This window comes from Laccaria bicolor, genomic scaffold (assembly GCF_000143565.1).
Source record: "Laccaria bicolor S238N-H82 LACBIscaffold_8 genomic scaffold, whole genome shotgun sequence".
In the NCBI taxonomy this organism is placed as follows: Eukaryota; Fungi; Basidiomycota; class Agaricomycetes; order Agaricales; family Hydnangiaceae; genus Laccaria; species Laccaria bicolor.
This window is the reverse complement of record NW_001889879.1, coordinates 279,619-304,168: the sequence shown is the minus strand read 5'-3', so window position 1 is coordinate 304,168 and position 24,550 is coordinate 279,619. Positions and strand designations below refer to the sequence as shown.

The 24,550-nt window shown below is 47.1% G+C and overlaps 6 protein-coding genes across 6 annotated transcripts; 2 read left to right on the top strand and 4 right to left on the bottom strand.

The window, feature by feature from the left end:
• Positions 1 to 5,637: 5,637 nt before the first annotated feature.
• On the top strand, positions 5,638 to 7,436 carry LACBIDRAFT_317906 (uncharacterized protein; the record flags this gene model as incomplete). Its single annotated transcript, XM_001879374.1, has 2 exons — positions 5,638 to 6,562; positions 6,619 to 7,436. The coding sequence occupies 2 exons, from the start codon at positions 5,638 to 5,640 to the stop codon at positions 7,434 to 7,436; spliced, it is 1,743 nt and encodes a 580-aa protein (XP_001879409.1).
• A 937-nt stretch (positions 7,437 to 8,373) lies between these two features.
• LACBIDRAFT_317905 (uncharacterized protein) lies at positions 8,374 to 9,664 on the bottom strand (the record flags this gene model as incomplete). Its single annotated transcript, XM_001879122.1, has 4 exons — positions 8,374 to 9,038; positions 9,111 to 9,221; positions 9,271 to 9,543; positions 9,592 to 9,664. 4 exons carry the CDS (start codon positions 9,662 to 9,664, stop codon positions 8,374 to 8,376), a joined length of 1,122 nt encoding a protein of 373 aa, XP_001879157.1.
• Positions 9,665 to 10,222: 558 nt separating this feature from the next.
• On the bottom strand, positions 10,223 to 11,733 carry LACBIDRAFT_293681 (uncharacterized protein). The gene is made up of 4 exons (XM_001879121.1): positions 11,645 to 11,733; positions 11,322 to 11,594; positions 11,160 to 11,270; positions 10,223 to 11,110 (listed from the first exon to the last, which is right to left on the bottom strand). Exons 1-4 carry the CDS (start codon positions 11,715 to 11,717, stop codon positions 10,452 to 10,454), a joined length of 1,116 nt encoding a protein of 371 aa, XP_001879156.1. The 5' UTR covers positions 11,718 to 11,733; the 3' UTR covers positions 10,223 to 10,451.
• An 814-nt stretch (positions 11,734 to 12,547) lies between these two features.
• On the bottom strand, positions 12,548 to 13,896 carry LACBIDRAFT_293679 (uncharacterized protein; the record flags this gene model as incomplete). Its single annotated transcript, XM_001879120.1, has 2 exons — positions 12,787 to 13,896; positions 12,548 to 12,730 (listed from the first exon to the last, which is right to left on the bottom strand). The coding sequence occupies exons 1-2, from the start codon at positions 13,864 to 13,866 to the stop codon at positions 12,548 to 12,550; spliced, it is 1,263 nt and encodes a 420-aa protein (XP_001879155.1). The 5' UTR covers positions 13,867 to 13,896.
• A 1,139-nt stretch (positions 13,897 to 15,035) lies between these two features.
• Positions 15,036 to 16,180, top strand: LACBIDRAFT_317902 (uncharacterized protein; the record flags this gene model as incomplete). The annotated part of the gene is made up of 6 exons (XM_001879373.1): positions 15,036 to 15,091; positions 15,149 to 15,289; positions 15,347 to 15,442; positions 15,495 to 15,569; positions 15,620 to 15,682; positions 15,736 to 16,180. 6 exons carry the CDS (start codon positions 15,036 to 15,038, stop codon positions 16,178 to 16,180), a joined length of 876 nt encoding a protein of 291 aa, XP_001879408.1.
• A 465-nt stretch (positions 16,181 to 16,645) lies between these two features.
• LACBIDRAFT_233630 (uncharacterized protein) lies at positions 16,646 to 21,175 on the bottom strand (the record flags this gene model as incomplete). The annotated part of the gene is made up of 5 exons (XM_001879119.1): positions 16,646 to 17,509; positions 17,591 to 17,869; positions 17,966 to 18,176; positions 19,344 to 20,160; positions 20,296 to 21,175. 5 exons carry the CDS (start codon positions 21,173 to 21,175, stop codon positions 16,646 to 16,648), a joined length of 3,051 nt encoding a protein of 1,016 aa, XP_001879154.1.
• Positions 21,176 to 24,550: the final 3,375 nt, after the last annotated feature.

Genomic DNA, 24,550 nt, shown 5'->3' with positions numbered 1-24,550 from the left:
CGGAGTGTGATAAAAGAATTACATCACTGGCAGAGAAATGTTTGTTGGTGGGTTGCCCTTGCGGTGTACTTAATTACCTACATGTCTGAAGCTCATTCAGATAGGCCATTATGTTCGTGAAGGCAATGTGTGGTGGCTGGTCCTATTGGATATTATAAAAAGAAATTACATCACCGGCGGGGTAATATTTGCGGAAGGATTGCCCTGCTGGTGTAGTTAAATATCTTTTTGAAGTGAATGTGTGAAACTCATTGTAACAGGCCATTATACAAATTTTGCTATGTTTGTGGAGGCAATGTGTGGTGACTGCTCCCACATGGTGGTCCATCGGAGTATTGTAAAAAGAGTTACATCATTGACAGAGCAATATTTGCAGAAGGATTGCCCTGCCGATGAACTTAATTTATTCTATTATAAAATTTTTGTTATGTTTTCGGAGGCAACGTGCAGTAGGCTGGTCCCGCATGGTGGTCCGGCGGAGCATCACAAAAAAATTACATCACCAATGGAATAATATTTGCCAAAGGATTGCCCTGCTGATGTACTTAAATAGCTTTGTGTTTTTGTGGTACTCCACTTTTAATGCCTCAAAAAGAAAAGCACTACTCCGACAGAGTCATTAAAAAATACATTGAATCATTTTGCACTTCTCTGCCAGAGTCTTTTTTAAAAAACAGCACTTCTTCGATGGAGCTTCATGATATATATATATATTGCTCTAGACCTCCAGCAGAGCTATTAAAAAGAAGGCATTTCATTTTTCTTTTATGCTACTAGCAGATACTCTCCTCATTGATTGAAACACTTGGTTATCATTTTCATTAGTTCCCTTTAATATACATTGCTCTGCCGGAGTTGTCATTAAAAATATTGCATTGCTCCGCCGGCATTGTCATTAAAAATATTGCATTGCTCCGCCGGCGTTGTCAAAAAAATATTGCATTGCTCCGCCGGAGTTGTTAAAAAAAATATTGCATTGCTCCGCCGGCATTGTCAAAAAATATTGCATTGCTCCGCCGGAGTTGTTAAAAAAAAATATTGCATTGCTCCGCCGGTGTTGTCAAAAAATATTGCATTGCTCCGCCGGAGTTGTTAAAAAAAATATTGCATTGCTCCGCCGGTGTTGTCAAAAAATATTGCATTGCTCCGCCGGCATTGTCAAAAAATATTGCATTGCTCCGCCGGAGTTGTTAAAAAAAATATTGCATTGCTCCACCAGAGTCATTATAAAATATTGCATTGCTCTGCTGGGGTTGTCTTTAAGAAATATTGCATTACTCCGCCCAGGTCTTAAATACCTTTGCAGATTGAATGTGTGGAGCCTCTTCTGACAGATCAATCCAGTATTTGTCATTTATGCAGAGGCAATGTGTGGTTTAGTCCAGTGGAGTGTCTTACAGAAATTTCATGTCACTGGTGGAGTGGTCCGGTGGAGTATCATAAAAAAATTACATCACCAGTGGTGAAACATTTGCCTCACTGGTTGAACTAAACACTTTTGGCAAAGGAAATGCATGAAGCCTCTCCTGACAGAACATTATAAAAATGTTATCATTTCTTTTGGAGGCAATGTGCAGTGCTTAGTAGCTCCAATCAAATCATAGCAAACAACATACATAGATTGACAATATTATGCATGATTTGTATGAGCCAGGCTTGTAATTCTAAGTGTTCATTATGATCATGACCGCCGGTGCAATATTCAGCCCCGGCGGAGGGCAGCTCCGCAGGAGGATATGGCAGTCAAGGTACACCCGGCTACTCCAATCATATGGGGCATTGTTGCTGATGGCCAGCCCATGGTTACTGGGTGATTGTACAGGGTCTGGCCGCCCCTTCCATATTGGGGCCCCACCATCAAACCGGCCGGGCCGGCTGGGCCCTTACCACATGGTTGTTTGTCAGGGCCGGGTGGCCCATCACTATTGGGCCATGATGACTAACATAACTGGGCCTAGTCGAAGTGCTGCCCGCTCTTCTCGATCAGTTGTAGCCGCATGTCGGAATCAAAGGTAGTGTATATGTGTTCTTTCACCCTTTCAGGCTGTACTTGTATTTTTCCCATGATGTGTGTATGCGCTCTCGTTGATATGTGTCTCGAACTCCCTGTTGCTACCTGTCTCGGACCCCTCTTGATCCCTTCCCCGTCGCCCCCTCCGTACGGTCCGTACTCTGCAGAATCTTTCCACCATCCTACCCCCTCCCCCCCAGTTCTCAATTACGTCTCCTGGTGATGTCTGTAATTTGTAACACTACGTGAATTTGACAAAGCTTATGGTGTCCAATTCTCGATTAAGTCAGTTTTGTTACAGGAGTATCGGAATGGGAAGATTTTGAAAGTATCAAATATGTAACGACATGAGATCTGTAGCAAAAAAAGTTGTGTTGGGCATTGGTTCTTCTGGAACCGTCGTTAACAACAGTTTACTGTTGTTATTTTCAAAGGCTCCCTCAAACCCACCTCACGCCAGCTACTTACGCGTTTCAGCCCACTCCCTCTTTCGTTGCATTAGTAACCCGTGAAGATGGTCTTCGATCTGCGCGTGCACAGTCCACTCAATTACATGATTTGTGGCGTCGGACTCGGCTGAGTCATAAGTAGCTCCCCCGGGCCTTTGCCTAACAGAGTCTGCGAGAAACACCAAATGTAACTTGCTTGGCAGCCCATAGGACCTTCTTCAATTTTACTTTGTGCGTTCTCGTCCACTCAGTCAAATGCGTTTACGTTGTGTTTACGTTTGCGTAACCTTTAACGCACACAGAGTCCCACAGACTGGCATGTTGCCTGCATGTGTTGCAGGCCTGTGAGTGTCATCGCACGCTGAGGTTGTGTATCACACGAAGATCACGCCCACGAACTCAATGCGCATCTTTCAGAACAGCCACGTTGTTCCGGAACGACCGACATGCCTTGAAGGCATGCAGTGACCGGGATTGCTCAAAGGTAGAAACTACCGCGCTCCACAAATATCTATATGAGTTCCCTCAGGCTATCTCGTCACAGTTCTTCAAGCTTCTATTCGCTATTGCTGTTCAAATCGGCTATCTATTATATTATTGTCCCCTTCCCCAGTTTTTACTGTCAGCGACGACATGTCGGACGATTTCCACGGGTCTGAACATACCATTTACCATCTTCCGCTTCCCTCCTGGGAAGCCAATTCGGCTTTTGGGGTCGTGCATCCTTACGGGTGCAAAACATGCCGCAAATACATGTCGCATTTCCTCGCGGCCAGTCGGGCTCCCGAGGATTATAGTTTTCATAGTGCGGTTAAAACCCGTGATAGTTTGGCCACGATGCGCTACCTCGAGGGAATAGAGGAAGGCCGACGCATCCAGAAGCAAAGCGATGATAGACACTTTCATCGTTATTCTGAGCAGCGCGACGAGGCGCTTGCCCTATCTGTCCAAAGAGAGGAAGAAATTCAGGTTCTGAAAGAGGAGCTGGCAGAATTGAGGGACCTTCTCTTCTCTATCCAGGCCACGTTCGAAGAGATGTCCAGTTCTGAATCATCTGATTCAGGGAGTCTCGATGCCCTGGATCTTCAGGATTTAATATATTCTTGGACGGACTCTGCGCCCCTTCACAGTAACAGCGGGCTTGATCCGACTATCTCTGCTGTCGTGCAGGAGGAGGAGGGCGTAGTGAGAGGCGCGGAAACGGAGGAGGAGGATGATGAACGGGACATAAACCATGTCAGGGACTTTCCAGTTGACGCTGCTCTCGTGTATTCGTCGATTCCAGAGCCCCAATCGGACACTTCCGATTCCGAGGCTGACTCGTTGTCGTCAATGTCATCGCCGAGTTCGACAAACAGTCTTCTCTCAGACTCAAAAATGGAGACGCCACTTCTGCAGACCGCGGCGGAAGAGGATTCCGATGAACTTCAACATCTTAAGTTTCTGATAGCTCACATTGCACCAGGCACACCTCCGATTCCCGAGATATTCGTGGACGCTTCGCATTCTGGAATCGGATTTATATTTGGCCGCCAGTGGCTCGCCTGGAAGCTGAAGGACGGATGGCGGTCGAAGAGTCGGGATATACACTGGGCAGAAATGGTCGCCGTCGAATTGGGCATCCGGGCCATGATCTCAGCCGGTCATCACGCTTCTGTTCTCAAAGTTTGGTCCGACAACGAGGTTGTCGTTCGAGCGTTTATTAAGAGGACTTCAAAGAAACCAGAAATCAAGCGCGTTTTGGATGTGATTTTGGGTCTTTGCGACGCGTATAGTATTCGGTTGGCGGTTGATTGGGTTTGGACGAAATCTAATCCGGCGGATGGGCCTTCTCGGGGTGTTTATCCTTCAAAGGATTTACTTTTTGAGCATCACCCTCCTATTCCGGAGAATCTGCTTCCCTTCGTTGCTACTGCCCTTTGACTTTTATGGTGGGTGCATCTGTATTTTTCGGTCATTCATTTTATTTATGGCTCGGGCCATATTATTGATAGTCATCGACCCGTTTGGCCCTCTTTGTATATGAGTGCAAGTCGATCTAAACCTCTGTGATCGATTTAATACGGCCCTCAATTTAAGCTGCAAGCTCTGTCATCGCACCCACTGGTGCTAACGAAATCCAAGAGACTGTTTAAAAAAAAGTTTTAGGCCATTGCCTTCTGGGTGAAATGCAATAGCTCAAGACGGAATCAGCCCTGGCTTTTCAACTGTTGCTATCGACAATGATGACGATTTGACGAACGACCCCGGTCCCCAAAACGAACTCACAGTTCAAACGTTCACCCACGACGAAGTCCTCGTGATTCACAATCTACTCAATTCTGACAAAAAAGGGATACAACTACACCGTCAAGCTGATCATACATCCCCGACAACCTCATCCATACTGACATAGTACGTATCACCTCCAGAGGCACGCAGTTAAATTGAATCATGTTTATTAGCTCCTCTGAACGTTTCTATTTTTAACCTACTAAAACTCGTGATTTCCAACATCTCGACCCACCGACGGCCGTATTCCCTTCCCTTCCTTTGTTATACACGAGGTCTCAAAATTTGTTTTCGGAAGTTCAACGTTCATCGACATCGATCGTCCTTCTGATAGATATTAGATTGACATGTTAACCTCACGTAGACTCATATTTGCAAGTCGGTAAACACAAGGTCAACACAAGGCGCATCAAAGTTGAACAACGTTGAACGTTTGAACGTTGAAGTACACACGGCGCATCGATACGCTAAGCTCCTTTCTTGAACTGCTCAGTCTTCGCCAGGTTCACTGGGCGCCCAGATGCAATTACTCAATGTACATTCCGCGTAAATTTCCCTTCTTTTCGTATCATCTATTTCTGATTTTATGTGGCAGAAAGTTTTTTATTTCCCCACTCAAATTGTCGCCTTTGAAAGCCAGGCAAGGACACGGTTGTTCTTGGCGTTGAACAATGAACGCGTGAGAATCGTGATCACATGATTGCAAAATTTGATCTCTGCTGGCACCGACGACGACGATATTAGCCCAGCTATTGTAGAGCCATACAAGACTCAATCAGAGTCTTTGTGAGGCGTCATTCTAGTAGTCACCATTCTTCGCAGGTCCGTCATTGTTTTTTTGTCTCGTCAATTTGCTCGGATGCTGAAAACGGTCTCAGGCAATTGCTACTCCGTTTTCCCTATAATATGAGGCGGATGTCGCCAGATTATAGCGGAAACGCCTACAAGCACTCCAGAGGCCTCGCTTACGACTACAACTACGACCCATCCAACCGCGATTCCCCAGGCAAAGCTGGGAAACTTGACCCGTATTCAGACGACTATTCCATTCCGCCCAAGAGCCCGCCTCGCCGTTCGCGGTCGTTTGATGCGTATAGTAACGCTGGCACATCTTCTAGACGCCCTGATTGTTCAAGAAAGGACGTGGCTAGAGTAGGACGAATGCCAACACCTGCCATTCCCGACTCCCCGTCTCAGGAGTCCCTCAAACGGTCCAATAAAGTCACCCCTCCATCCGCCTCGTCAAAACGCAATTTCTCAGGAAAAGTCGATCCATATTCAGAACCCTTTTCCGTCCCATCCATCAGCCCGCCCCGCATTCCGCGATCTCCCAAGAGCCCACACCGCAGTTCGCAATCTCCTGATGCCGGTACCTCTTCAAGACACCCTGACCATCCAGGAAAGGGAGCGGTTAGAGTGGGGCGGAAGCCAACACCACCCCCAATCCCTGCATCCCCCACTCTTGAGTATCTACGAACATCCCTCGAACCCTCCAACAAGCTCACTTCCCCATCCGCCTCTCGCAAACTGCTCATTCTGGATCTCAATGGAACCCTGGTTTTCCGCAGCCCCCACCGCAAAGATTTCTACCAACACGCCACCTATTCCACTCCACGACCCGTCCGCCACGTGTACCCCAGACCGTATCTCCCTTCGCTCCGTGATTATCTGTTCCACCCTACGACGAGGACGTGGCTCGATACGATGGTCTGGAGCTCCGCACAGCCGCATAGCGTTGCTGATATGGTGGACAAGTGTTTTGCGGAGAGGAAGGAGGAGCTGGTGGCCGTTTGGGCTAGGGATACCCTTGGACTCGACGAACAGTCTTATCGTGAGTTCTTTCTCCTTGTATTTACACGAAATCAAAACTCATCATATAATTCCAAGACCGCAAATCAGAGACTACCAAAGACCTAGCAAAGCCATGGTCCGCGCTCCACCTCGATTCCACTACATCCGCCGACTCGGCACAGAAACATTCTGCATTGACGACTATTCTGGTAGACGATTCCCCGCTCAAAGCCAAGCTCCAACCATACAACCACCTCTGCGTGCGTGAATACGCTGCCACCACGCGCGGGACGGACGTAGCTGTCAGGGACGCCGAGGTGCTTGCTGCCCGTGCCAAACTCTCGGTACCCACATTCAAAGTAGATGAGACTGAAGACCGGATATCCGCGAAGAAACGGAAACGCAAGGAGAAGAAAAGGGGATGGGTGGAGAGGAAGAAGGCTGAGAAGAAGTTGTGGAAGGTGGGCGAGAAGGCGAGGGTGCTGGGTGGGGAGTATGATGAGATGTTGTTGGCGGTGGTGGGGATTTTGGAGGAGGTGAAGGTGCAGGGGAACGTCGCGGGGTGGATGAGGGGTGGTGGTTTGATGTTGGGCGAGGAGGGGGAGGGGGAGGTGGATTCTAGTGCGAAGAAGAGGAGGTTGTCGGATGGGGCGGAAATTTCGGATTCTCCTGGAACTCCTCCTCCCCCGTCGTCGCCGTCGCCGCAACCTTTGCTTGAAGAAGACGCCTCGACGTCCGCAATCACTCCTTCCGCCTTCACGGGAATCCCAATGAACAAGTCTGACACGGAGGAAACATCTATATGGTTTGAAGATCAGGAATTGGTAGAGTGGTGGGCTGATATGGGTAGGGTGGCCCTTGATGGGCTTGGAATTGAGGTTGTTAGTGGCGTTGTTGGCACTTATGATAGATGAGGGATGCTTTGAATGTGTGTAAAGTGGAATGGGTGGATGATGGATACGGCTGGATTTCTTGTGGTTAGATACACATATACAATTAATATTAGTACGAGATGCTTTATAGTCCTAGGATTTAATCTTCCTGTTTGAGGTAGAGTTTTTGACAAATGAGTTTCGTAAAATACCCCAGAGGAGGTGCTGGATCAATGCTGGATGGAATTTGTACAGAACTTTAACTTTGAGCATAATCGATTAATCGGTAACGGAGTCAGACAGAGGTCGTATGTCCGTGATACAGGAACGACCATCACTGGTGCTTCGAAGCTTCAATCAAGGAACTAAACTCCATTATACTATGTAAAATGGGGCAGCAGGAAATTGTAATGGGTCGTCAAATCCAGGCGCGAAAGCGCAAGAGCTCTCAAGCCCAGAAGTCAGAGCAAACGATGGACAGTTTCTAGTCGGAAGCTTCGTCGTCGTCGTCGTCACCCTTACTCTTTCGGTCGAAACCAGGACCAGTACTCTAGCGCCTCTCGGGGCGCTGGCGGTGCCGATACAGGACATCGTTGGAAATGTAGAACCAGAGAAATCATCCATGAAGGTAGTCTCTCCTAGACAGACTTCGATATATGTGAAGTCGTACCTTGCCAGGTTCACGATATATGAACCATGAAGGGTAGTAGAGGGTTTCAATGCCGCCAATTGATCCGTAGATATTTTGTTGAAACAAAGGGTGTGTGCGCCAGCTACTTATTAGAGACTTGAGATGTTCAAGTTCAGACCTTCTTGTAGCGTCTCGGTTCTGAGTTGAAGAGCCTTTGAATCACATGGGCAAAATTCAACGTCACAAAAATGAAGGAATGGAGGAACAAAATAGATTGGAGGGGATGAATAACTTCAATTCATAATAAATAATGTGAGCATCATGTGTGAGTCGGCTAAACTGCAGGGGCTAAATATCGGAGTCAACAAGATTAAACCCACTTTCCAGCCAATCAATAATGAGAGGAGTGAGAGTGCCTAGTTTCTCCGGGGGAGGTGTAGCACTAGACAAGAAGTCGAAAAATGGATCATCGTGAATCCCATGCTCCTGGACAACAAACTTGAAATTTGCCTTTCCTCTCGCCAGAACCTTCGAAAAATTGGTGATATCGTCTTTGAATATCTCCGCCTCTCCGGCAGTGACTAGTATCCGGTCCACAACAGTATGAATATCGTCGAACCACGATATCGGCGCAGAGGAAGGTTCAATGTATGGCAGGTTCAAGTTATCAACTGGGACATCATCCTTGATGGCTCGGCTCCATTTTATGATACAGGGGACGTCGAATAGATCCGAATTGCGGTTGGTCAAATAGGCTGCTTCATTCGTCTGGATGTGGACCCAAGGTGACATAAGATAGACACCGTTGATGCGAGATTTGAATGGTGTTTGGATCTTGATTGAAGGGTCGAGTGGATGAAGAAGGTGGGAAATGAGTTCGAGGACGAGGTTTCCCCCCGCTGAATCGCCAACAATTTGGAGGTTGGTGGGGTGAACTCCCTGAGCAAGGAGATGATCTACTGCGATGGTTGCTTGACGCAGCTGGGAGGGGAAGGGGGCCTCTGGGAAGAGCGCTACATAGTATGAACGTCAGCATCATCCGGAAGTTCTTCTTTGGGAGAGAGAGAGCAATCATGCTCACGAACAGTAGCTGAAAATAGCCACGCCGACTTCACAATCTCGTTTCTGTAGCTCTAATTGGACATATCTCCAGAAGCTTACAGAAAATTCCATAAGCGGGGCGAGATACGCGCCACCTACCTCGAAAAGTCAGATTGTTGGTGATGCGAGAACAGCGAAACATACCGTGAAAGTACAGGATGACCCGCTTTGTCTGCTTTGGTCCAATCCACAGGAGCCTGGCATCTGCTACAAGCTCCTCGACCACAACTGGAAGTTTGTTCTTCTTCGCCCATGCCTTGTACACCGGGAGGGTGGTACCATTCACATATTGAAGTTGAGGGATCGATGAACGTGAACATAGGAATCTGACGGCCGCAATGGCTACACCGAACCGCATGCCTTTGACGGGTGGACCTATGAACAGGAACTTAATGAGATTCCAGGCCATGACGAACGCTGTAAACTGTTAGTGATGATTGGGGGGTAGTCAGGTAAGGAACTTACGAATGCCCAAGCAAATGAGGAAGATTTGACATATATCAAACCAGGAGACATCAGCATACTTTCTGCTGGCCATGGAAGCCAAACGAGAGATGGAAAAAGTTGGGAAAAAGCCACGTTTCGGACATTTACTCAGCTACGTCCAACCAGGGACGTCCAACAACAGGACCCATGAATGTCATGAGATGTCATGCCACATCCCTGAGGCCTGATCCCAAGTTGGATAAAAATCAGTTGAATATTTTTTCAGATTTATGTTTTTGTCAAACACGTGCAGTGTGTGCATCACTGCCACCGAGGTCGCCAGTAGCTCGAACTTAAGCTTAAAGCTTAAGCTCAAGGCCCTGCCCATTGCTGGCGTTGCCCGCACAACAGATTTTTTTTACGGTATATATACTTGGCCTGAGCTAATGTGCAGATAAAAATTAGACGAAACCTATGCCTGACCCCTAATCTGGAGAAATTTTGGGAAATACAGTCCGATAAGTTGGTTGTATTCACCTTACTGCGCGTCAATCGCGTCACTTTGGCTCTCCAAGGTGGAGGTTTTCTGTAGCAAGAATCCAAAAAAAAACCAAAAAAAAAGTTGTTTCACAGTGAAACCACGGCAGTGATTTTTTTAATCGGTCGGATGGAAAACATTTATGAAATTGGTACTCCCGTGCACGGCTTTGGCTGGACTACGAGCCTAACGACTACTTTAAATGTTGGCAGTATCAAGGATAACTCGGCCAGAAAACAGACGTGCCTGCATCTTGTCGTAAAAGAAATATAATGGAAGCGTGAAAATGGCGTCCTTCGTTCAGCACCTCAATGTAGTGAATAATTGGTACGTTAACAAAGTCAAGCTTCAGCAACACGGATTACGTATCGGAGTCAACAAGACTGAACCCACTTTCCAGCCAATCGATGATGAGAGGGGTGAGGGTGCCCAATTCCTGTGCGGGTGGTGTCTCACTGAACATAAAGTCGTAGAACGGATCATCATGAATACCATGCTCCTGCAACACATATCTGAAATGCCCCTTTCCTTTCGCCAGAACCCGCGAGAAATGGGTGATGTCGTCTCTGAACATCTCCACATCTCCAGCAGTAAGTAATATCCGGTCCACAACAGTATGGATGTCGTCGAACCACGAGCTTGGCGCAGAGGAAGGTTGAAGGTACGGGCATTGACTGATAGAAACGTCATCCTTAATGGCGTGGCCGAATGCTAAGACGAAGGAAGGTGCTAATAAGTCGGAATCGCGGTTTGTCGAGTAGGCTGCATCATCCGTATGGATGTGAACCCAAGGTGACATCAGATAAACACCGCGAATGGGGGCCTTTAAGGGTGTGTGAATCTTGGTTGAGGGATTGAGCGGGTGGAGGAGGTTGGAGATGAGTTGCAGAATGAGGTTGCCCCCTGCCGAGTCGCCGACAATTTGGAGGTTGCTTGGGTGCACACCAAGTGCAAGGAGATGGTCTAACACAATCGTTGCTTGACACAATGGAGTAGGAAATGAAGCGACTGGATACAGGGCTAACATGAACGTCAGAAAGTGATACAGCGTGCAATCAAATTGACGAACAATAGTTGAGAATGGCAAAGCCAACGTCACAATCCCGTTTTTGAAGCTCGAGCTGAACGTATCTCCAGAAACTGAGTGAAAGGTCCTGGAGGGGGAGTATATACCCGCCGCCTGACACGAAAGGTCAGCGTTTTTACGAGTGCCGAGATCAACACGACACACCGTGGAAGTAGAGAACGACACGCTTCGTCTGCTTCGGCCCCACCCACAGCAACCGGGTATCTTCGACAAGTTCCTCAACCGTAATCGGAAGTTTGTTCTTTTTCGCCCATGTCTTGTACACTCCAAGTGTCGTACCGCCCACATATTGAAGTTGTGGCAGTGACGAGTGCGATAGGAAAAACTTCATGCCCAAAATGGACACGTTGCGCCCAATTCCTCTGAAAGGTGGGTTTGTGAACAGAAATCTGACCGCATTCCATCCGACAACAAAAGCTATCAACGAAAGATTAGGGATTGGTAGAACTGAAGGCGGAGAGACGTACGAATCCTCAAGAAGGTGAAGCAGAGTTGGCCTATATCAAGCCAGGAGACATTGGCGTATTTTCTGCTGGCCATGATGGTCAGAGGAGAGTTGAGCGGCGGATGGGTGGGAACGGGTGCAGTAATCATTACTTACAGTCATCCACCAGCCAATGAGACACCACCATCATTTGAGACACTTTTGCCTACCTAATATCTCACTCAATACTACACCAATTTTTACAAAACAAATTTTAACATGTAGTAAAATCTCATATCTACCAGTCTACAAATTTTGGATGCAGTCAAGGCAATATTCACAATGCTGTGGAGTTTTCAAAATGGACTGTTTTTCGGAAGTAGCCGAAATACAGTCACACCACTCATTGAGACACCCATAATATTAGTTTTTCTTCACGAAAGGTTGTTCAAACATTCTGAAACTTGGCACAGTTATAAAAGGGTATTTATCTCAGATTTTCATGTAGTTTTTGTAGTGAAAGGTTGTGCTTAAATTTGTTGAAGTTAATTTTCCAATTTCGGTGTCTCATTACCCGTGTATTGCCTATTTCGTGCGTCCAGCAACCTTATTACCGCGATTTCCCCTTCTTGTCACCCCGGCGAGCGGCTCGACGCAATATCATCAGGATGATGAGCCACTTGCCAGCGCGTTCGTTCCGTTTTCACGGAATCAGGCAAGAGTCAAAACGTTCAGCGTTCAAACGTTTAAGTGTTCAGTAAAAACTTGGTAAAAACAATGGTGGAAGAAAAAGAGAAGTTCCGGCTACGGCTCCTTCAGTTTGCCGAAGGAAGTCGCAATCAAATCGAGTCATTGATAACCAACAGAATACATGAGAGCCCCAACGAGCTGTATACATATCTAATAACTATTTTTTTCTTCTTTTTGCAAACTGGTACGCGTTCCATTAATTTTTGCCACTCAAATCCGCACAGGACGAAAAACCGCCCCGAAGCCTCCCAAGCAAACCCTTACTTTTCTTGGGCTTAACCTGATTGTCCTCAAACACTTCAGGGGCCATCCTGTACATGTGAGCTTGTTTCTCGTCTTGGTACAGCGGAAGCTCCTGTTTCTGCTCCGTGGGGGGATTCTGCACGAAGGGCAACCTGGTCAGTTCTCCGTGAAGGTCTACGAAGAGACACTTACGATGTATACCCTGGCTCTCGTCCTGCTCGCGGGAAGAACAACGTAGCCGTCCTTCCCACCATTGATCGGAACGACCGTGCTATGTTTAGAGGAAGACTTGATGCGCGTCGAGCGAGTGGGGTCTGGGTAGACAGTAGTGTAACCAGGAACAGCTGCAGACATATCAAGAGATGTCGGGCAAGGATAACCATTCGTCTGGAAAGGGAGGACTGGGTAAGAACCCTGCGGATTCATTTGTGTGTATGGGCTTGATGCGAGTGGCTTCCCAGCTGGATCATAAGTTGCCGGGCTGGTATAGCCACTTAAGTCGAGCTTAGGCGAAGCTGGGTAAGAGCCCTGAGACTTTCCCTTCGCGAGGTGATCGGGCTGGCTCTTGGTTCGTGGGCGATACCAGGACGTTGAAGTCTCAGTGTAAGGCGGTGGGTAAGGAATGTTGGCGATCGGGGGAAGCCCCTGATCATTAGACGGGAATGGTTGACTCTGCATCCGACGAAGGTTTGACCGACTGAGCGACGAGGAGTGAGACTGGGCACCATGGGAGCGTGAGTACTTGTTAGCCTCTGGCGCTTCAGGGAGAGTGGGTTGGCTTGGAATATAACCTAGTTCTTGTCCTTCCGCCGCGACCTGGGTGGCAGACGAAGGAGCATGAGAGGTGGCATTGGCCGGAACAGGGTGATCAGGATAGTAAGGCGTTTGACGACGATATTTTAATGCAAGATTGGTCTTGCTGTCCTTCTGCGGGACTGGAGGCGGGGTTGACTCGACATGCGGAGCATGTGCCCTGGAACGAGACCTGGAACGAGAAGAAGGAGTGTGAGGAGTTGAACGAGAATTCTTGGTGTGGCGTGAATCGCTGGAATGAATGGAAGGGGACCCATGTGGAAGACTAGCTTCGAGACCCAAATGACGTTGGTAGCGATGAGGGGTGGAGGGGCGGGAGGTAGCGACGGAGGAAGCTACAGGTGTCGCGAAGGGGTTTTTTGCGGGGTACTGACTATTGGCTTCTGCCCAGCGAGAAATTCTGAGTTGAGTGGCAAGGTGTTGCTCATAAGCTTCCGGAGAGTAGTCGTACTCTGTCATGTTTGCGAACCCCAATAAATTAGAAATATTGAGTTGTGGAGGGGGGAGACGGAGGAGGAGGAGGGGATGGATTGACCCTGCGTTGGGTGGGTATTTAAGGAGCTGTGATTGTGGCCTGAACAAACAGGGCGGACAATGGGTCCCCAATTCCAGGGATGGCCCAAGCCACTCGGCATCCTCCAGTTGCGTTCGAAAATCAATGTACCCATGGCCACAAAGAATATTCCTATTTCGCACGTAGCAAAAGAATGGAGATTGGTTAACGAGTTATGGGGATAGCATGCCACGCCGTGTCGGACTTACTCATACATAGGCTGCTGGCCACAAGCCACCGCGAAACACATCGTAGAGAAATTGTTGCACCAGGTAACCAGGGGAGCCAGCTGGATATGATACCAAACCTGGCGCATTGTGCTCGATGGTGATGTTGAGTCGGAACCTCCGGTCGCGGATATTTGTGGAAGTGAATGGCGACTCGGATGGTCAAAGCTGTGGAAACTGAGTGTATGGAGTGTAAAAACGGATGTACTAAGGGCCATAAGATAGAGTATCTTGTTGCAAAGAAAGGATTTCTCATAAACGGCGGATCGCACCAGGCTGATAACTTTAGATCGGTGCTACTGTTACACCAGCCCTTCGCATCGCGTGTTGAAGACAACGACATTTACATCAAAGAAGTGAGCCACTCAACAGGAGCCAAAGTGACTAACCTTCGTGCCCGAGACTAATTCGTTACCATCTTCAAGAGAGAGAAAAAGGCAAGACGGAAGGCTTGAGAGGAGGCATTTGCGCTTGTTTGGTTCAATGGATGATTACATGATGATTTACATCCGTTTGTACCCGAATTAAATGATACTATTTTTAGAAATCAAGGCGCCAGCCATCGACCTCCGCCGCACAATCCTCTTGGCTGGAATTGGCCACGGCCCACATTGCACAACACGCTTTGCCTTGAACCCTTGATATGGCGTGAAAGGCTCACGTTCCTTTGTTTCGCCATCAACCGCCGTGTTGAATAATGTGGCCAAACAACGCGTTTGTGTCCTCGCCAGGCATCTATATAAGTCGAGCTTGACGCTCAACAAAGACTTCTTCATCCCTATAACTTCTTTTTATTTCTCTTTTCTATTTCTCCTTCTGATTTTACATCTTTTTATCCTCTCTCAACCATGCCTCTCCCCGCCGACGCCATTGATGTCTGTAATCTGATAAGCCTGGTGAACGAGTACGCCGCCTCTACTTCTTTCTATTCTGGCACAACTATTCATAATTAACACTACAGCTCGGCAAATTCTACGACTGTCAATGACAGTACGCAGAATGATTCCGACATCAAGGCTGTTCTTGAGGGGCTTGAAAATCCACGCGTGGTCCAGGTGATCGCACGAGGGATTTCCAACCTTATGAGTAACTGTAACGAATCGTACGTGCCTGCTTTCGCGACGCGACGCGTATCTGTGCTGACACTTACACTATTCAGCGCTATGTCCCCACTTATGCCACCAATCATGCCTACCAACCACGTCGAGGCTGGCCTCGCTCAAACTACTACTAATGCACTATGCGTCGGCGGAGTGTTCGTTTTTTACCTTGACTTCCCCCTTCGACCCTCCTGATTATTGACTCAGGGCTCCGCATGCCACCCTGCCTCTCGCAAATAACTCTCAACACTATCGACGAACAGCTTATTATTTTCCATCCACGTAAATTCAAATCCATCATTTCTTGTTCCTTTAACGATCATTCTCGATAGCCCCACCTTCACACCAAGCCCTCCACAAGCCTTCCTTCCCTCCCCTGACGTAATATTCGCGACGTACGTCCTCTTCATATTTGCCAATCAAATTCAACTCATATATGATATCTTAGACCCCAATTTACTGCTACCACTCTGAAACGCTCCGCAAGTACCGCCTTCTCCACAAACTCAGACTCAGTGGCCAAGTTCGGCGTCTACCCCTGCGGCTGGCAAAACTGCGGCCACCTCTTCACCATCTCCCACAAGTTTATCGAAGACCTACGCACCCACCTTCGTGAAGCCCATTACCTGGCTATGGGGTTAAGAGACCCGCTCATTGCGTGCCAGTGGTCGTCGTGCAGGCTCACGGAGAAAATCCCTGCGTCGATGTTGGTGACGCATATCTTTGGACCTCACATGAAGTTGAATCAGGGGTGCAAGTTTTGTGGGACGGAGCTTTTCGGGGCTTACGCGCTCAGTAAACATTTTCAGACGTGTAGGAAGGCGAAGAGGGTTATAGTGGGCCGAGGGCACCCGGCGGCCCATGCCACGAGCAAGAGAGTTAGGGTGAACTAGAGGGATTTTGATTATTATGAGCTCTCTCTTACTATGTTAATTTTATACCAATATTGATAGTATTCATTTGGATCCCATCGCAAGGGCCAATTCCAACACTCTCATAATCACAAGCAATCGTTCAAAGGCGTTAAAATTGGTGCTTTGCGAACATGCCAGTGTTCGCAAACAAAAATAGAGTCCCTGATCAGTAGGGAGTATGAACGGACTTGTTTTAAGCAAGTCATAATTTTCCCTTCTGTCCTCCAATTCATTTTCTAACATCGTCATTTGTATGTAGCGCTAAGTTGTTCACCTAGGTCCTACTTCCCCATTTTCTGGTGTCCATTTCTAGTGCAGTTGGTCTACATTATTCATCCTCAATATCACTTGTTAATATGATGTCTGCCTGTGAGCTCCTCGAATTTCTAAATGGTCACAAGTCAGAACTCTTCTGCCTTCATCAAGGAGTGGTTTTACCTACGCTTATCCCCCAATATGAATTATCTGTATCCATCTGTTTGGCGTCATATTGGGCTTCTCCCTCAATTTATTCACGGCTAAGCTAAGAGCGCGAGCGGTGTCTTTGAAGTCGAGTTTGTCCTTTCCTTCTTGAACCAGATCCTGATAAAAATCGCTCGCCAACTGAGGAGCATCCTTGTCAATCAATTCCCATAGAGTTCCGACCACACTACGAAACCCAGAGAATTGCAATGCCGAAGCGAGGTGAATGACTTCATCTGGGGCCCCGGCGAGGTCAGGGGTGGCGGCGAAACAGGCAGACAGAAACGCAAATTCTGCGTGCGTCAGTCGCTCTTTCGCAAGTTCTAGGACAGATATTGATTCCTTGCCGAAGAGTTCAAAGCAGGATTGGAAGGGCTGGCGTGCATTCCAATGACCATGACAAGCAAAATGTGCCCAAGAATGTTGGCGAAGAGCGCACAGTAGCGGATCACGAGTGACTTGTTCACCAATCATAACCTTCACATCTGGAATGTAATTCTTAATCTTTGCTATCTCTTCTTCCGCGGACCGCAAAGTATTATCGGGCACTCCGATGGCGAGGAACGACGGGCTAGTGGCGAGGTCTTTAACCGCACGGGCGGAAATTAGGGACGATAGAGTCGGCGTGTAGGATGAGATGTAAAGATCAGGGATATTCTTCATCTCCACATGGTAAGGACCAGCTGCGTGAATAGGCAAAGCACATAGCTGACCCGTTGGGTACCACCATATACGGCTCATCTCCTGCACATTGATTTCAAGCAGTTGCTGATGGATCGGGTATCCGACGTGTTTCCACAAATTCCTGAGAACCGTTTGAATCTTGTTCAAACGCATATTCCACAGCTTTCGAAGAGGGATTTTCGAGGCAGCTGCATCAATCTCGAGCTGGTTTCGGGAGAGTACCAGGGACTCCTGCAGATCCACATTCATAGCTTCAACAGCATCAACAGAGATAGATTGCAAGGGGACGAGTACTGGTGGCCGACCTTGGACAAGAATAATCGCGTCGCATCTTCGCTCACTTAGGTTTACAATGATGACAGGGCCTTCCGCACCCGCAGACTGAAGGGTGTCAAAAGGAATAGGTTTCAAGAAACCATCATGTCCAGGGAGCATTCTGATTTTTGTCACGACTTCGTCCCACTGCTGTAAAAGAAGCCGCTGATTGCGCATCTTCAATTCGAACGGCGAGGAATATTTCACCTCCGAAGACCGTTTTGGTGATGCCATATTCTGGCCGGTGTCTGAGCTCGTTGCCAACCTCTCAAGGGAGGCGCATAGATTCTCGAATTTAGAAACCAGGGTTGGATGAGATTTTCGAAGACCATCCATTGTATGGCGATATCCCCGCATCCGGTTCCACAGAATAACTCGTCCCAATTCAAGAAGTTCAACAGCTTTTTCGATTTCCCCGGACTCAATAGCACAGGCACATGCATCACAAGCCAGAGATTTTGGGAGGTGAATCAAAAAATCGCGTTGGCTTTCAATTGTAGGATTTATCAAGAGACTCTGCTGGAGGAGGCTCAGAGTGGACGAATAGGCAAGAAGGACAGATGGATGCTTATATTTTTCTGCCGCTTTGGTCCATTGCAAAGCTACATCGAACCGGGATTTCGACGTCGCGGTTCTGTGAGTGGTAGCTTCCTCGAAAAGCGCGAATGCTAAATTTTGATCAATCCTGCTATCCTGTTCCCCTCGAATCAAAAAGCATGCTGCCAACCCAGCATTGATTATTGTACGGACGGGATGGTCATCTGAAGTTTCCTCCTTGGCTTTTGACAGGTGCTCAGCCGATTCGTTGAGGATGGACATCTCGCCTTTTAAATGAAAAAAATTCAACAAAACCTGGCCAAGATTGTAGAGAGAAGTATAGCGGCTGACGTGCCCAGGCGCACAAAGATCCAATGCTTTTCTCCGGCAATCGATGGCTTCAATGAGATACGTTTCATTTTTTGTTTCTTCAAATAAAGTCTGAAGAGCGCATCCCAAATTATCCAGACACATGCATTGATCAGGATGAAGAGGACTCAGCAAGAGTAGAGCTTGTCTGTATGAGGAGATCGAGTCTTCGAGATCCTTTCTTTCATGGTAATGCTTGAACCGCAACAAAAGCGTGATCCCAACATTATTCAAACATCTGTATCGCAGGGCATCATCTTCGGAGATGAACTGAAGGACATCTCGATGACGAGCGAGTGCCTCTTGAAGATCATCCTCCCGACCCAGGTGCTCGAACCGAGTAAGGATTGTATTAGCAAGGCTCATGAGGGTTGGTGGGAGTTTATATTTCCTTGATGAGATTAAGGCTGCCGCCTTCCTGTGACACTCAATGGCCCCTTCGAGATCGTCCATATCGCCCCTGGTCTCGTATCGATCCTTTAAAACAATCCCTAAATCATTGTAGATTTTGTATTCATCCTCATAAGCTGCTGGTAAGACAGAGGCTTCTTCAAGATGGGCGATAGCTTTCACCAAGCACTCCTTTTCTCCATACGTTTGATGGTAGGACTGGTAGATATTACCAAGAGTAAGGTGATGATGTGCGTGCGCCGTTGCTTTCGAGTCAGGGGCATATTGTATCTTGTCAAGATACCCCAATGCCTCGTCGAGAAGAGCCCGCTTATTTTCCAACTCAAATTTGGAATGGAGAGCTACAGCGAGATTGGTATGAAACAAATCCATATAGTGTGGTGAGGTTCTGGACAAAGCCACCGCGTCCCTGAAATGGGAGATCGAAGCATGAATGTCAAAAGGATTACCCAGGCGTTCATATCTGAGCCAATAGATATTTCCTATGTCGTTGTGAATGATTGCCCGACTAAGATCACTGGATTCAAATTGCAGAGCTTGAGTGCGCAACTCTACGGCTTCAGCCAAATCCTGAAGATCTCCGAATTCCTCGTAACGACTTCGTAGTGAGGCCCCCCGACAACCGAGAGCTGTAGCATAATCCGCGTGAGTTGGGTTTAATTTTGAGAGAACGTCGGTGTGAATTTTGATAGCTTCCTTGAGAGCCTGAAGATCCCCATTCTGTTCGTAAAGAAGCAGAAGATTGTTTCCTAAATTGCTTAAAGCGATGTGTCTTGAGCTCGATTCTGGAGGTTCATGGATAACGGAACTCCGATGAAGCAACGTTGCTTCTTCCAAATCACCTACATTGCCACTGTCCAAAAACCGTTTCTCAAGAGCGAGTGCTAATTGACGGGACGGTGCTGAACGCATAGAACCCTCCGTGGGACACAACCTAAGGGCATTGCGCTGTGATGTAATGGCTTCATTTAGTTCGACGAGATTACCGTCCCGTTTGAAGCGCGCCAGGAGCGAGACACCGTAGTTTGACAATGATGTGACACGATCCTTTGTTGAGGAAGCACGACCCAGAGCAACGCGATGGTTAATGATGGATTTTTCCAGACTATCGGCAACGCCGAAGCGGTGGTAATGAAGCCAAAAGGAGCATGCTAGAGCATTCGCGCAGGTGAATCTATCAACTTGCTGTTCTGAGTACTCGGACAAGCCATCCTGAAGAAGATGGATCGCTTCGGTAAGGACGTCCTCTTCTCGCCTGAAATCCCGACAAAAAGTCAGGAGCGCAGCTCCGAGATTTGTCAACGAGCGTCGGCGACGAGAATCGCGAGGGGCAGAGGACGTGAGCTGAAGAGCTTCACGATGGTGGGATATGGCCTCTTCGAGGTCGCTCAAATTGCATTGCGCTTGATATCGAGCGTGCAAGGCATGACCAACATCATTGAGGGTGGAAGGACGATCCCAATTTCCCACTGTGCGATATTTTAAGGCTTCGAGGTGATATGAGATCGCAGAGTTCAACGCATCTATCTCATGCGTGAGTTCAAACCCATCATGTAACGTTAGCCCCATATTGCTCAGGGAATCACCGCGATTTCGATGATTGAACGGGCGGAGTGGAAGGGCTTTCAATTGTAAGCCAAGTGCTCGCTCAATGTCATCAACATTTCCCTCCCTGCGGAATCGTGTCCGTAACGAGACAGCCAAGTTATCGAGCGAGGTTGCATCGTCCTCCGTGTATGCTTGTTCATACAACTTAATCGCGGTGTTCAGATCATCGAGTTGTCCTGTTTCCTCGTAACGCACCAGCAGCCCTGCCGCAAGATTACAAAGGGAGGACGAACGATTTTCATCGCCCTCCGGTCTGAGAGTTAGGGCTTCACGGTGGTGCAAGATAGCTTCCTCAAGATCAATCTGATCACGCGTGAGTTTGAATCGCAGCCATAGGGCAGCCCCTAGATTGTTGAGGGAGATGTCACGATCCGGATGACCCTCTGGCCTGGATTCTAACGCTTTGCGATGGTACGTTATCGCGAGCTGGAGATCGGCGTCATCGATTCCTGATCGTTGGTATCGAGAGACGAGAGCACAACCCAGTCCACTCAGAGTTGAAGATTGTGACTGATCTCCTGCATGATGAGCTTCAAGAGCTTTTTGATATCGCTCTATAGCTTCATCTAAATCTGCGTCAGAATCCATGCGGAGGTACCGAGTCCACAGAGAGAAACCAAGATTATTGAAAAAGCGTGTGCGATGAGGATTATCTGAGGGTAAGAGAGTGCATGCGTCCTGCAGATAGCAAATGAGGGTATCCAGATCTATGGGATTTTTGGATTTTACTAGCTCCGAGGGTGGATCCAGAATCGCCGCTTGTATCTGATAAAGTAGGGGTTGGATTGTTTCGCCATCAGCAAACTTCTTCCGAATCCCGTTCTCGAGGGATGCGACAAATTCCCCGTACAGTGCTAGACGTTGGGGAGTTCCAGGTGGTACAATTTGCATGAACCTGAGTGCTTGTTCAGTCATCTCAGACCTGCCGCAAGATGAAGGAGACATGTCAGCGACTCGGAGGCGCCCAAACGACAGGCGAGGCGAGGGGGACTTTACAGTTGGACGGAGTAAGGTGGTGATCTTCTGGAAGGCTTTCAGACACATTCGCATGTTACTAGGTTATAAACACACCTAATGACAGATGCAGCTTTGAGAGATGCTAGCAAAAGAACAACTTGAGCGTCATCCAGATGGTCTTCCATTGTTTGTTCTTGTGTTTATTAGAAAGGACCAGAATCCAGCAACATCAAAGCAACATTGACGGAAGAAATTGACTACTCATATCCAGATGCAGCCCTTGTTATTGGGACAATCCTGATGGAACAATGGATGAGATATACCGCCGAACTTGCAATAAAGTGCAGCTTGAGCTCGACGCCACACCGAGGTGCAATGAACGAGCTGGCGGAGCAGGGGAGCAAGGCCGGGGATGTCGGGATTGACCTGGCGTTGAGGGTGGATGGAAAAAGACCAGGCGGCGCAAATAGCGCAAGGGACCCATTACTGCTAAAATAGTATATACTGCAAAAGGTCAACAATCATAAGGCAACTCGACACGGGGACTCAACTAAGTCCCCTCCTCTTTGGCAGCCTCGAGAGAGGGAGTTCGAAAAGCACTCTCCCGCCATGCTGCGGTGAGATAGTACTTGCTTAGCAAACTGACAAGAAGACGGTGCATTGACGCTTTGTTTGATGACTCTGGTGTCTGTATCCCGGTCGTGCAGGGGAACGAGGAGGGATATAGGTACACTGACTGGGCAAAAAGAATGTCCCATCATTTTTTGGACAAAGTTAGTCCTGTAACACAAGAACCAAACATTTTGAGAACTACAGTCTGGTGTATGAAACATAGCCAAAAAGGTGTAGATTGTACATACCAAGTCTGGGGATGAACAAGTGAAAAGTCATGATAAGGCAGGGAATTGACTGTGACAAGTGCCAAAAATGGGATGTAACAGAGTGGGAAATTCTGAATGACTGCAACCTACTGAAAGCAATTCACAACTTGAGGAAGAGATATTTTGAACACTGGATCTCCCTGCTATTGTTATAAGCTTCATAAAGTCTCTGGGCTAGAAAATTTTATATCCTCCTCTAAAAGGTAAATTTGAACCTGTTCTCCATTTTATGTATTTTTCACTCAATATATTTGTTGGAATGAGGTAAAATGACTCCCCATCAATGTTTGTAATGTGTATAATACAAAGGTTGGTAGAAATATTAAAATGAACATTGCATGATGTCCGTAGAAGCTAATTTCCAGAGTTTTTCTGGAAGTAAACAAGTATCTACAACATTGGTCCTTCTTTTCTGCAAGAAGAAAAAATGCTACCATCCTTTTGAATTGATCCATGGAGACTCAGGATGTCTTTTAAACAATGCCTAAAGTATAGCATGATAGCAAATAAATTTACACTGGGTATAACTTGAAAAGTCCCAAATAAAAGTACATTTTGCATAGAGCAATCATCCTGGACCAATTCTTAACATTTTTCTTGGTGAATTGGGGCTAAAAATATTTCACAAGGCACTTCTCATGCCTAGTAACACCATCCCAAAGAAATAAACAGAGGTCCTATTTATGCAAGGATCTGAGACCCACACCTTTCTTGCTCTATGCAAGATGTACTTTTATTTGGGACTTTTCAAGTTATACCCAGTGTAAATTTATTTGCTATCATGCTATACTTTAGGCATTGTTTAAAAGACATCCTGAGTCTCCATGGATCAATTCAAAAGGATGGTAGCATTTTTTCTTCTTGCAGAAAAGAAGGACCAATGTTGTAGATACTTGTTTACTTCCAGAAAAACTCTGGAAATTAGCTTCTACGGACATCATGCAATGTTCATTTTAATATTTCTACCAACCTTTGTATTATACACATTACAAACATTCATGGGGAGTCATTTTACCTCATTTCAACAAATATATTGAGTGAAAAATACATAAAATGGAGAACAGGTTCAAATTTACCTTTTAGAGGAGGATATAAAATTTTCTAGCCCAGAGACTTTATGAAGCTTATAACAATAGCAGGGAGATCCAGTGTTCAAAATATCTCTTCCTCAAGTTGTGAATTGCTTTCAGTAGGTTGCAGTCATTCAGAATTTCCCACTCTGTTACATCCCATTTTTGGCACTTGTCACAGTCAATTCCCTGCCTTATCATGACTTTTCACTTGTTCATCCCCAGACTTGGTATGTACAATCTACACCTTTTTGGCTATGTTTCATACACCAGACTGTAGTTCTCAAAATGTTTGGTTCTTGTGTTACAGGACTAACTTTGTCCAAAAAATGATGGGACATTCTTTTTGCCCAGTCAGTGTAAGTGGTCATGTCATCCATCCAGGTGCAACAATTGGGAATGGGGAGAGTATCTGAGACCCATCCCTGGTTCGCGTAAGCGTACGAATGGAATGCGCAGTTGTTGGAATGCGGCTCTGAGAATTGTTACACTTGGCATGCGCTAGCACAAGTTGGTGGCGACGGTTGATCTACAGGAGGGTTTCCCTTCTTCAAAAAGTCGTAGGAAAACCGACTGAGCTCACCCAGGAATGTAAAACGTATTTGCCACAATGTGGCGCGGAGCATCAGAACGAACGTTTGACGGAAGTTGAGATTGCCAACATCTTCCGAATCAAATAGATGAAGGCGTCATGGTGACGCTGTGACGTCGGAATGTTCAACGGAGGTAGTATTTGGCAACAGCCTCCGAGAACGACATACTACCGCCACATCATCATCATCATCAACTTACATCCCTGTTGCCGCTTGCGCTTGAAGCTTCATGTCCATGACCTCCGGAACGGAAAGGATTGGATACCTCTCTTTGACCGTACGTGTCTTTCTCACTTTCGATGCGAATCACAGAGAAGACGGCTGTCAGAAGCTACCCACAAAAAATACAAAGACGACGTGGCAAGAACTTTCAATCGATATCAGCACCATCGAATTTGTGAATGTCTTGAGAGGCTTTGCGCCGTCATTCAATCAATTCGCGTACACAAAGAATACTTCTAT